Source organism: Ceratotherium simum, chromosome 5 (assembly GCF_057802395.1).
Source record: "Ceratotherium simum simum isolate JZ-2026a chromosome 5, ASM5780239v1, whole genome shotgun sequence".
NCBI classification, from domain to species: domain Eukaryota; kingdom Metazoa; phylum Chordata; class Mammalia; order Perissodactyla; family Rhinocerotidae; genus Ceratotherium; species Ceratotherium simum.
The window spans coordinates 48,261,701-48,275,564 of NC_141904.1; the positions used below are offsets into that span (position 1 = coordinate 48,261,701).

General features: G+C 38.4%; 1 protein-coding gene across 1 annotated transcript in view; it reads right to left on the reverse strand.

The window, feature by feature from the left end:
• Positions 1-494: 494 nt before the first annotated feature.
• LRRC2 (leucine rich repeat containing 2) overlaps positions 495-13,864 on the reverse strand; it is a 53,869-nt gene continuing 40,499 nt past the window's right edge. Inside the window, exons 6-9 of the mRNA XM_004419614.3 lie at positions 10,964-11,109; positions 9,409-9,561; positions 4,971-5,107; positions 495-2,396 (exon numbers count right to left, since the gene is read on the reverse strand). Coding sequence (XP_004419671.1) covers positions 2,347-2,396; positions 4,971-5,107; positions 9,409-9,561; positions 10,964-11,109 — 486 coding nt within the window. The 3' untranslated portion in view covers positions 495-2,346. The remainder of the gene's footprint in view (positions 2,397-4,970; positions 5,108-9,408; positions 9,562-10,963; positions 11,110-13,864) is intronic.

Consider the following 13,864-nt stretch of genomic DNA (forward strand, 5'->3'; position numbering starts at 1 on the left):
TGGTGTTGGCAAGCATGCCCAATGGTCATTCTAGAAAGCTAGAGTCCAGAAATCTGGTGTGGATCTTGCCATTAATAAAAAATGCACTACTCAATGATTCCACCTAAGCGTCTTTGCCCCTTAACCTCCAACGTATGAAAAATGGGTATAATGATAAGCTTTTGCAACCAGAACATTTTTCTGCTAAGAATTATATTTTATTCTTTCATATTGCTTTAATGTTCATACATATATTCTGCTATGTAAACTACTTTTCCAAATTATGTATCAGTCCATATGCCACATGTAAAAATTTCAAATCTCTATATTTCCACTAAGATGCATATTCTACTTTAGAATCTCTCTGCATTTTTACATTTATATGAATAAATTAAATAGTATCTCTACAAGCATCATATTCAAACAATATATTTGTTTTGTTTATTATGTAACATGAAATAATTATATATCAATGCAGTATTTTTTTCATTTATTTATGTAACACTGAGACAAGGTTTTGCACAAAAGACTGGTTTTATTGAAATAAAATTTACAGAAGTAATAGACAGTCAATTTGTGTGACAGCCCCCATTTCCCCCCTTTTCAGATATATTTTCCATTTAACTATATATAACATATTCTTTGGCATGAAATAAAATTCCAAAATCATTCAAGTAGTACAACTAATAAATTTGAATTCTATTTTTAAAGAGTTAAAAAAGAAAAAGACAATTGTTTGAGGTTTAATTAAAGTGATTTCTCATTTTCCTACTCTTTTCGTCTCTTGACCTACTGCTCAGTTTGTTTTTAAGTTGAAGCAATCCTCTACTGAAGCATTACCATGTGGTCTTAGAATGCTCTGCCTGTTTTACATCTGTTGAGGATAAAACATTTGGAATTATGATTAAGCCTGTCAAGACAAAATATTGAGGTGTCAACAGTAACCCCTCTGGGGATAGACTGGTTCTTCAGATAAGAGGAAATAAAAGTCACCCTTCATTTCTAGCCCAGTTTAACTTCTAAAAAACCCAACTGGCTAGACCTGTGCTGTCCAATATGGTAACCATCTGTGGCTATTTAAATTTAAATTTAATTAAAAACTTAGTTCTTCAGTCCACCAGTCATTGTTCAAGTGCTCAAGAAGCACACGTGTCTGGTGGTTACTATATTGGACAGCATAGATATAGAACATTTCCATCACTGCAGAGAGTTCTATTGGACAGCAAGGGGCTAGACCAGATAGAAGTCAATTCATATAAACATATACATGAATATATGCATTTTTTTCCTTCTTAGTCACAAAAGCCACTTTTTCAAGCTTATCTTCAACACACAATTCTGTTTATTTTAGCCAAAGATAATGGTATAAAAATAGATATTTGTACAATTTCTCCAAATCACACGATGTGATGTAAGAGTCCAAAGCCCAGTAATGAATCCCATCTTTGCCAATTTAAATACAGTCTCGTGAGCTCCCTCTGGACCACAGCATCTTGGTCATAGGCAGAGTCCTCCTGTGGTAGCCATGAAGAAGCTAGGCCACTCCTCATCAATGTAGACTGGTCATCTCCACTATCCTATATGGCCAACTTAGAGGAGGGGTCCAAAAGGGCATGGCCTCTGCTCCCTGCTCTCAGGTGGGTCCCGGGACCCCCAAGGTGCCCATTCAGGGCAGGATGACCAGCCATGCAGGCCCTGCAAGGCTTCCCATGACCAGCCAGGCCCACACTTCCTCCACTAGGGCTACCAGCGCACCATCTGAGCGCCTCGTGCCCAATGCACAGGCAGACATTCCAGCCCTTCTTTCTACCTTCAAGGACCAGATTACACCTAAAGTATCTCCTGAGAGCCTATACTTGCAAAATATAATTTAAAATATATGGAACTAGCAGTTTGTATAAGCTCAAGGAAAATTATTCTTGTTAAAGGAATAATGCATTAAAACTCTTCCAAAATAACAAAATAAAATAAACTCTCATCTGACTAGTCCAATATAAATGCTCTTTTCACAACCCGTTTATCCCTTGATTCCTGAAAACAATGCAATCAACTTCAGAATTTGGTCTTTAAGTTATAATTTAAAAAAATAATATATTTTCTAAAATATAAATGTGTATTATTTGGAAAGAGTGTATACAAATGAACCTGTAAATATCAATATATAAACCCATTTATCAATTCTCCAGTCCACAGAGAGAGGTATTCATATATCTGAAATCTGAAAATCATTTTTGCTAACAACTATGACCATGGTTTCTAGACTCTGTCCTTAAGCACAAGCCATTATTTCTACATGACATGACCCACAATGTGAAGATTTACAGCTCCACAGCGTAGCGAGATTCTGCAGGCTTCTGATGGATGGTATCAAAGCTGAAGGCTAAAAGATACTTTGGTGGTATAGCTGGGAACCGAATCTGTAACAAAAGGAAAAAATACACTCAATCATTCTCCATTTCATTATGAAGTATAACCACATGCCATGGCCTACGTCAATACACAGATTATTGCCACTTCATATTTTAAGGGTAGAGATAAACGCATTTATCACCACCAAGTCTGCCATCACAAAGATGTAGTCATACTTTAGAAATATTTAGATCTACAATAGAATAAGATAAAATTATTAACTCTCGTTCTTTTGCAATCTTTCCAACCAACTCACACAGCTACATCAGGATCCTGCAAACGGTGTGTCCCTAAAATAACAAAAGTTGACAAAATAGAAATAGATGACCAAGGACTTGGGACTTTGGATACCAGGTGGAAAGGAATACAGTTTATAAGAGAAGTTTGGGCTATTTCTAAACCAAGCACAATCTTAGGAAGATCTCAGTCTTGCTCTTCCCTCTGGTTACTACCCACTCTCTCTCTCCACAGCCAAATTTTGTCAAAGGATGGTCTATACCAGTGGTTCTCGAGGTGTGCTTCTCGGACCCAGGCATCAACATCACCTGGGAACTTGTTAGAAATGCACATTCTCAGGCCTCCCCCCAGACCTGATGAGTCAAAAACTCTGAGGGTGGCGCCTGCAGGTGATTCTTATGTTCACTAACGTCTGAGGACCAGTGAGGGCTTCACTTCCTCATCATTCTTGAATCACACGAGGTTGGAGGTCCATGTGGACTCACTAAATCTACTTTTTTCCTTATAGCCACGGACTCTGTGACTGACTCAGACATTAGCCTGATGAGGAAGGAGAGAAAACAGAGAAGACACCATGATGAAGAAAAGAAAACAAACAAAAAATTCAAAGCACATGCCTGACCACGTATAGGTTGAACTATTAAGAAATCACCATTTTTGTAGGTCAAAACCAGCTGAATATTAGCAGTATCATTTGGTTCAACCTAACATGAATATATGAAGGATAGAATTATTATAATTATTTAGAAATAAGTGAATGAATTCAAAAATCTATCATCACTAACTTAATTTTTAAAAGCAAATTATTTCATTGCTGGCCACATAGATCCAAAGCTTAATACCTATTTTCTCTAATTCTTTCTTGCATTTTTACACTATAGCACTAAAATATAATTATGAATAAATTAATAAAATACAACAATAAAGTTTTTCACAAGAGGAAAATTATACAACCCAAGAGGAAAATTATACAAGATAATTTTTGACAAATAAACACTTCTGTTATTTCAGTTTCATGTTTAATATAAATTTCTAATTTATTTCATAATATTTCAGCATTCAAGATTAAGGATGGCCAAATAGATTAGAGGTAACTGTATAGAAATTTTCTTAATTTAGTTGAAAAAATTTTTAATTTGCCAAATAAATGGTATTTTAATGTCATGAAACCTCTGAATATCTGGATGTGACTAATCACCTTCAGGCATCTACTAACAGGGGAGGAGTAAGCTCACAGGCATGGCATGTTCTGAGGGTGACTTGGGGAACCTGCCCACAAGTGCTCATCTTCAAAGTCTTGGGGGCCAGGGCTACCTCCTCCCTAAATCCACATGCATGTCACCTTTCTTTCTGTCAGGTCTGCACTTAGCTTACCAAAAAAAGAGAACTGAAAAATGAAGGGATAATTCTCAGGCATCCACACCCAAAAAGCAGATGGTGATTAAAAGAACAAAGACTGACTTATGCCCTTTTCCTGTGTATGTATGCTGGTACAGGAGGCAAGGGCTCTAAGTCTTATGGAACACTCTGGAAATAACCACTGGGAAAAACACCCCACCCTTTCCTGAGGTACTATGATGGCCCATCTTCCTCCATATTATCACCACCCTATGGGAAACCAAAACTAAATGGATCTATTTACTAATCTGCCATCTTGTCTTTTTCCTTTTGTGATTTTTATATAGCTGTACCTTGATTTACATAAGAGATGACTTTTTCTCAAGTTGAATTTAAATGAATTTTGAAATGGAACCTTATTTTCCCATTAATTCGGATACTCTTCTGTCGATGTCACTTAGTTAAAAACTCATGTACAGTTAGTAATGTGACCCTCATGTTTTTTTGGGGAGTTTTTTTTGCTGAGGAAGATTCTCCCTGAGCTAACATCTGTTGCCAATCTTCCTTTTTTCTTGCTTGAGGAAGATTAACCCTGAGCTGACATCTGTGCCAGTCTTCCTCTACTTTGTATGTGGGTCACCGCCACAGCATGGCTCACAAGTGGTGTAGGTCTGCGCCCAGGATCTGAACCTGTGAACCCAGGCTGAGGCGGAGAGTGCTGAACTCTAACCACTATGCCACAGGACCCCAACCCTCACATTTAAAGTGTATGTTTCCCAGTCTCTCTGCCAAATAGTTGATGATGTATCAAGCATTCAAGTGCACTAAGAAAATTTGATATTTTAAGGAAATTACTTTTTTTTGGTAAATAGAAAAATAATTTATAAAGTAAGCTGCCTCTAACCAATTACCTTTTTGTCAATTTGACTTATATCAATAAATGTGTTACAGGAGTGAATGGAATTCTGTATATTCATTTTAAATAATTTTAAATGTGAGTAACCTACCTCTTTCTTTAATATCTTCAATATAGGCTTTCATAAATTCTTTATCAAAGTGTTGACGATCTCGTTCACTTTCCATCACTTCATCACCATCTTGACACTGGGTATTATCAATAGGATTGTCCTTAAGGCTGACAAATCTATTCAAGAAAATATGGACAATATCACATTTTCACCTGTGCATTTTTAACTGCAAAATTCCTCTCAAAGGAAGTCAACCTTTGTGGTCCTAAATCCCAAGTTCTTACTTATCCCTGAAAGTCACAGTTGACCACATAATATTAGTGTCACCAGTGGAATTCCACTGTGGAATAATCTAACAGGATTATGGAATCAGTCTTAAGGCAGAGACTGTTCAGAGGCCTGATGGGGAAATGAGAGCTACCTAGCCACAGACAGAGGACAGCAGGCAGGAGGCCATGAGGTGAACAACAGCACTTTCTCTCAGTCAGATCCTTAAAACTGTCTGATGTCTTCTTGTGTTTGATATTACTCCCCATTAGTGACATCAAACTCTAAAAGGAGGTGGCTAAATTTAAAAGGCCTCAGACAAAATCCCCACAAGAGGTATGAACTACTGTTACAAAAAAAAAAAGAAGCTAAAGAAGAGAAACTAAAATGGCATTTAATCTTCTGTCTTCACAATTTTGAAAGATGCTTTGATGTGAAAAACGATATAATTATTTCAATTCAAAATAGGAAATCCCTCAAATAGTCTTTGGTTGCAATTGCAGGCCCTGCCGTCTTGGGTATTAGCGTCTTTCTCATTGGTTTTAGAAGAGCTCTCTATATATAATGAAGATATGAGCCATATATCTGTCATATTTTAGTATATGTATTTCCTAGTTCATTTTCCTTTTAATTTTATTTATTGTCTAAATACGGAGAAAGCAAAAAAGTTTTAATTCTTATACAGACAGATTCATTCAACTTTTCCTTTGCAATCTCTTTCACCGAATTAATTTTTACCATCCTTCCCTATCCAAAAAAAGAAATATGCCTATATTTTATAATTCTTTAATTTCTTACTGTACATATTTTTAAATTTGAATAGTGCAATGATACTTTTTATTTAAAGCAGTAGTCTCTCTCTCTACCCCTTTGTTACTCTCAGATCCCAGAAGCAATCTCTTTGATTGGTCAATTCCTATTTTTACTTAATCTATTTGAAATATCTTCTACTGTAGGACAAATACTTTCATGTTATTCAATCAAGGGGAGATATTCCTTCCCTTCTCTCTACTTCCCCAACTCTCCCACCTCCCAGTTTTTGTGATCTATACTCTTACTTTTTCAACATTTTATTATGAAACTTTTCAAACATTCAGAAAAGTTGAAAAACTTCTACAGTGAACACCCCTGTCCCCACCACTTGGGTCCCACATTTAACCTTTGACCGCACTTGCTTTATCACATACCACTCATCTATCCACCCCCTGACCCATCTTAATTTTTGCTGCATTTCAAAGCACATCACAGACATCGTGAACCTTCACTGTTACATTGTTAATGTCCATGCCATTTGCATTCTGATCTGTAACCATATTTAACTTTTCTATCTCACCTGCAGTTTGATTCTAAAATGGAAAATCAATACACAGTATTTATATTTCTGTGACAATTATCTGGTAAGTCTTGGTAATGCCTTCATATTCGAGAATGAGGCAACAAAATGTTGGCAAGGCATGCGCATGTGCAGGCAGTGTTTGCCCAGGGGCCAGCCTCACTGTGGGTGACCACTCAGGCAGGGAACTAGCCAGTGCCCTGGGACTCCCCAAACACAAAACTCCAGGGTCTTCCCCCAGGGTCTTCCCCCAGGGTCACCCTAGAGGAAACCTCAGCTTTTGGGCAGGAGGCTGGACTGCTGGTGCTGATGGTCTGCTCGATGAACTTGAGGAGGAGATTGAACATGGGTTGGCCTGTTTAGATGAAATTTTCCTTTTTTTCCTTCTGTTTTTAGCACCGTGCCTCAGTCTGCATCTCCTTGTACTGGAATTTCTTACCACCAAGCTTCTTCTGAGTTCTCCAGGGCAGACGTGCCCATTGCTTGGTTTGTTCTCTGAGCTTCAGCCTATTTCATCCTGTTTTCATCAGTCATCACTGTTGTGTCTGCTCTATGTCTCCCATAAATGTGTTGAGGTCTCTCATTCACATATCGACCCATGTATTGAGTCACGTATTGACCAATACGTGGTCAATCCACCATCATTAACACAGTATATCTTATTCTTTTTATAGTTTCCTTTTAATATTTAATCTGTGGCTTAATCTAGATGTCTTTCTTTTTTTTTTTTTTTTTTTAATTTTTTATTTATTTATTTTTTCCCCCCAAAGCCCCAGTAGATAGTTGTATGTCACAGTTGCACATCCCTCCGGCTGCCGTATGTGGGACTCGGCCCCAGCATGGCCGGAGAAGCGGTGCATTGGTGCACTCCCGGGATCCGAACCCGGGCCGCCAGCAGCGGAGCGCGCACACTTAACCGCCAAGCCACGGGGCCGGCCCTAGATGTCTTTCTATATGCTAAGAATACATCATATATATAGCTATATGCTATAAAGCTTCCTTATGCTCTAAAGTGAAGAACAGGCTTTATCTTTCTCTAACTTGCCAATTTCCTCAATGGTGTATTAAGTCATTCATACTCCCCACTGGCTTATGAAAATCCCTCTATCACATATTTGGGTCAATTTCAGGACTACCTGTTCTGTTCTAATAATTTATCTACAAATCATTGCCTAGAACCACATCGTTTTGATCATTACACATTTTAAACACACTGTAATTCTCAGTAAGGCAAATTCTGTCACATTACCCTGGTTTTCCAAAATCATCATTGCTATTCTGAGCTTTTTACCTTCAGATATACTTCCAAATCAGTTTTTCAATTTACAAAAAAGAAATCCCACTGAAGTCATGATTAGAATCATATTACACTTAGTATAATTTTTGGAAGAAATCATATCTTTACAGTCTTTTTATCCAGAAAAGACACAGTATATCTTTCCAAACATTCAAGACATCTTTGATATTCTTTTGGAACACTTTTTAGTTCCCTTCATAAAGGAGAACTAGCTTTCCTAGCATTTTTCCTAGATGTTTTGTATTTTTGGTTATTACTATTACGGCCATTATGTCTTCCATTATTTTTCAATAGGTTATTTCTAAGAAATCAGTAAGCTATTGAATTTTGAATGCAAATTTGTATCTAGTCTTTTTATTTAACTGTTATTAATTCAAAGAGCTTCTATCTGATTCTCTTAGATTTCCGAGTCCTACAATTATTTGAAATGACTTTAGTTACCGGCACACAGGTCACAGTTTACCTGACCAGCGTTCCCCTCCCGCCCTTAGACGTGAGACTGCTATGCCTGCTCCCGGATGCCTGAAGGTGGAAAGGGTTGTAGGGGTGGGTCTTGCTACCCCTCTCACCAGTGGGCCTCTTCTTATCCAGACAGCATTCCTCAGACAGTCAAGGCCAGTGGAAGGCCCGTTCTAGCAGAAGGAGGAGGGTGGGGCAGGGGGAGAAGATGTCTTATACCTTTGTTAATCTCATACTTATATAGGAATAAATGCAGTCTCTCTCTTCACAATAGCTAACCTCTTTATTTCTGTTTGCTAGGCATCTTACTGCAGGGGCCAGAAGATAAGGAAAATCTATGCTGATAGTGAGCATTTGCCACTGAGAGAACTGGGAGTCCCAGGAAATATTCCTTCAAGAGGTGATTCTAACAAGCAGCTGGTGTTCAAGGCAGATGGGTCACTGGACACAGTGAAGAAGGCTGCTCTCACTGGAGCAGCCTTGTGTGAAGGATCCTGGGAAGGCTTCAAGCTACTGGGGATGGGCCAAAATGGTCTCAGGGCAGAGGTGATGGGGCCCCAGATTCTGGTAGGACTCACTAGCAGGGAGCCATGGGGATGTGCCCTAGAGTGGGCTTCAGGGAAGGGTGGAGCTGGGGCTTTTCAAGTCCACTTCCAAGGTAAGAAAGACTGTTTGATTTCTCACCCCAGATTGGAGTCTCTTTGTATCACATTTGCATGGGTGGTTTCTCTTAGTTTTGGGTGGTTTGCAGCCTCCTTTAAGGAAATCCAAAGAAAGGTGAGGCAACCAGGGAGGATTCAACAGCCACTGACCCAGTCACGCCAACAGCAATGTGAACACTGAGTGACAGATCAGGGAGCCCTGGACATATGCCCCGCTGTGCCTTCAGCCAGCAGGTAGTACTTGTCCATAAATCCTCTGAGTTCTACCTCCCCATGCCATTGGCCAAAAACTTCAAAATCCTGTAAAGAGGCATCAGAATTTCTGTGAACTGGGACCAGGTTCTCAGGGTACGAGAACCATCTACTCCAGTTCCTGAGGCAGGCATCCAGGCTCCAGATGCTCCTGGCTCCTTACCTTGAGTCTGAACGTGTCTCTACTAGGATCTCTGGGCTACTCACTTTAAAGTGGTTGACTCACAAAGGGCTGTCGGGAGCTCCACCAGATGGTCCCCGCTGACGACCAGTAAGGTGAGCTTCTTTAGGTTAAGCAAGACATAGGGAAGATAGGTCAACTTGTTCTTATACAAGAGAAAGGTCTGCAGTTCTTCTAGCCTAAGAAGACGTAGACAGAATTAGAACACAAGGATTTAGCTTCATAGCTAAGAAAACCAAAGTGAATTACAAATAAATTCTAGTAGGAAATCCCTATTTAGTTTATATTTTTATATACAACCCTTATGAGAATAAACTGACTTTAAAATTTAAATAAATAAAGTTATGTCAGGTGACACAATTTGGGCTTTGCTTTTGTTTTTGTTTTTTTTCTTTTTTACTGACTTAATTGCCAACTGAAGACACAGATATAGCAGTAGGATAAGCAAATTGCACAACATACAGCAGGACATGATGGGGCCTAAAAAATCAATGTATCCCTCCCTCTGGGTGTCTACTGCATTCCCAAGGGTTAACAGGGTGTGGGAAAGAAATCAGACTAGAGTTGGAGTGAGAATAAAGAAATTTTGGCAACATATTTCCTTTTGTATATCTTAAAAGCACAGTTACTCTTCTCTTATTTTCTAACTTTAAAGTAGGAAGAAATTTGCAGAGTGAAAAGGAAATGAGCAAAATATGCTCCAAATATGTTTTACTTTGTTTTCCATCTTGTTCTAACTCAGTGTCCCCCCTCTAGTTTTTTCTTTCTTCATTTGCAAAATCTTGACCAATCCCACAAATATTGCACAAAGTTCTCCTTGTGTTTCAAAGTCAAACAATTCCCACTTAGTCTCATAAACCTAGACAGCACCAGCACACATGCTATGTACCAGGAGGAGAGAAAGATCATATGAGACACCATTCAAGGCTGAGCCATTTTTGGCTTTTGTGTCATGACAGCTCACTTACGCTACTTTATAAAGAAGATTGTGGACTCCAGGAGGCCAGAGATTTTGTTTCATTCACCACTTCAAACCCAGCCTACTTCCTGGGCTTGCCATACAGGAGCCTAATAATACTGGTGGAACGAATGAATGAATCTTACATGATTCAGTGTAATAATTATTTTTTAAACATGAAATAGCTACAAGGATACAATTTGAAAACCTTACTATGCATATCAATTTTGTTTGAAAGATTATGTATAATAAGCAATAAATGAAATTGGTAACAATTATCCTCACTGACATTCTAAACATAGAGTGGTATGTTTCTATTCTATACATAATAAATTTACTTTTCTACTTCTATGGAGTAAAGGAAAGTTAATGGTGCCATTCTATCGAGGACTGAAGTTAAGTTCACCAAGACAATGAAGATATGTTCAAATGCACATACATATACATATATATGTATGATGCACACTGGGAATCTTCTTATTCTATAAAGAACCAAATTAATTTTCTGGAAAATTAGTTGATTTTAGAGAACGTACACGTGCTATGCATGTTTAAAACGTTAACAGTGTTTAAGACGTTAGTAACTGATTCATATACCTCACCTTCAGAATGCAAGTAGCTACCTGTCTATATCTTGTGGCAGGTCATTCAGGTTATTGTTGCTGATGTCCAGCCACTGCAAATTAGACATCCGCAGGACACAGATCGGGACACTGGAAAACTTGTTTGCTGAGATATCTACAAATGTAACTTGCTTCAAATTACTTAACTAGAAAGGAATAACAAAATATGCAAATTACTTTTTATGAGTGGGAATTAAGTTCAACTAATAATTTTTAGATTGATGTCTCTTCCCAAAGGCATTTCTATGAATATATGTAAAACAGATCAATACAGTATTATTTTGGAGCACTTATGACGTGTCATTCACTGTGCTACACGCTGGGGGCGCTAAGATAAATAGCACACGGTGGCTGCCCTTGAGGAGTTTATATTTTCACAAACAAGCAGTGCAATTTTATGTAGTAAGAACTAACATGAAGAAGTTTTCAGCTTGCAATGTTCGGTAACACAGAGAAACAAAGGACTAATCTGTCCAACATCACAGTGGGGTGAGGGTCAGGGGTCAGGAAAGATGTCACAGAGAATGGAGCATCTGAATTGGGTCCTGAGGTTCCTCAACAGGTGGAAAGGTAGGGAAGGAAACTCCAGGTGAGGAACAGCATGTACAAAGTCACAGAAGACAGAAAGCTCAAGCCTTAAAGAGTAGCATGACTTGAGGAAGACCACCTTAATGAGTTTTGGCAAATCTTAAGGAGCCTCACATTTGAATTGGTAAAGTGACATGCAAATGATCAGCAATCTCTACTGTTTACAGCTTATAGCCATAATTTTTGTTTTTAACATGGTAACTGAAATATGTAGGGAAATATCTTTTAATTTCAAATACAAATCTATGAACACTGAATAAAGTAGGAAAAGTGTCTCATGTTTGGATTTGGTGATGTAAGTTTCGTAGTGACTATGAAATACAGAAGGAGCTACCTTTTACTGACTTATTTTGAGAGTCCATAAATAAAATTTGGGCTGCCTCTCAAAATACTTTTGCAAAATTGTTATGCAGTATGAAGTCAGATGGACCAATGGGAGGGATTACTGAAATACAGCGAAAAAAGAAACAGTAGTCTTATGGCTCTCTTTACCTTAATATAATACCCAATTCCATATTGCCAAATGTGCTTTAGTGAAACACAGGTCAAATTCATCATATTAAATGGGCATATTCTAATTTTTCTCTTGTTTTGAATTTATAAAAATGAATGTGAAGATAGTAATGTGATGCTGAATAAGCAGTCAAGAAAGATGTTTTGGGTGCCCATAATTCAGTCTAAAGTTTCTGACTGTGTTGCCAGGGTTATCAGATCAGCAGAAAAATCAAGACAGAATTACCATCAGTCTCTCTTCTTTCTCCTTTTTACAATAAATGTAGAAAATACATTTTTTAGACTGTAAAATAATTTGAGGATATTTAAAGGAAATAAGACTTTTATGAAAATTAGAATAAGGAAAATCAGAGTGGCATTAAACTAGCAAGGAGAGAAATTACTTAGATATAAAAGTCATTTCCCACCAGCTACTTTCATCAAGGGCAAAGTAAACACACATAAACTCTTTTGAAAAGTAATTATATTTGTCTGAAAATTCCAATGTTATCCAGATAAAGATCTGACATTCAGTCAGAGTAAATAGAATGCTCATTTACACAGAAGTTTCACTATCTTTACCTTTGCCTCAGAATTCCTGGTTGTCCCATCCCATAACCTTCCATAGGTCATTCATTCTACTTGCTGTTTATTTGAATTTTAAATCTGGAATGTGTCAATTATTTGTGTAAGAAACATCCTCATGAAGACAGGCACAACACTGTGAATATACTTAACCCTGCTGAAATATACACTTAAAAAGTGTTAAGATGGTAAATTTAATGTTATGGGGTTATTTAATCACAATTTTTAAAAAATTGCCAGCGCTAGGTATGGCATTCAGGCTAAACAGTGCCTTCCTGGGTTTGTAGAGATTAGAACCAGGGTTACTGTGTGCTTCCTTTAGATAAATACAAGTCAGACACATGAGGCTGAGATACCCTCACAGATGATACTCCCTTTAATATAACCATGCAGTCTGTCCTCAGCCATGTAATTTTTATTTATCTTGCATAAGCCATAGTTTGAACAGGTGGTTGAAATTTATGGCCACTGAGAACCACTTAGGATTGAAGTAGTGACGTTATATATGGGAAGAGTCAGTGAACTATTGTAACAAACAGAGCCACCCGGGGAGTATAACAAATACTGTGCAACAGAATCCCATTCAAAGCAAAGAGCCTAAAAGTCTATATCCAGAGTACATGTGCTGCCACCGATGTCAATGTAGGTCAGGGGAATCAGCAGTAAATTGCTGTTTTCCAGGGAAAAAAACACCAGATTATGGCTGCCCAGTGCTGCCTTGCCTCCCACTTGTGGGGATTACCTGCAAACAGGCAAGACAGAATTTGGGGGAGTGATGGAAACATTCTACAATTTAATTATAGTAAACTGTACATTTATACTGGGTGAATTTTATGGTACACGAATTATCTCAATAAAGGGGGAAAACGTAGAAGGGACAGAGAGACCAGCCTAGGAGGTTGTCCCAGTCCAGAGGACAGACAACACGGGCTTAGACTAGGGTATTTGTGAAAAGGGGTTGGGCAGTGGTCAGACACAGACCGTATTCTGAAGGGCATGCCCAACAGGACTGACTCACAGAGTAGACAGGAGGCGTGGGAGCAAGAGAGGTCAAAGATGAGCTAGCTTGCTCCCAGCCAAACATCCAAGAGAAGACTGAGTCATTTTCTAAACTGGGGAAGACTGGGGACTGAGCAGACTTGTGCAGGGAATCATGACCCCTGGCTGTGTGCCCTCATCAGGACCACTGTCAGGCATTTCCTGGGGTGAGATGGGTGCTAATAGTAGAGGCAGCTA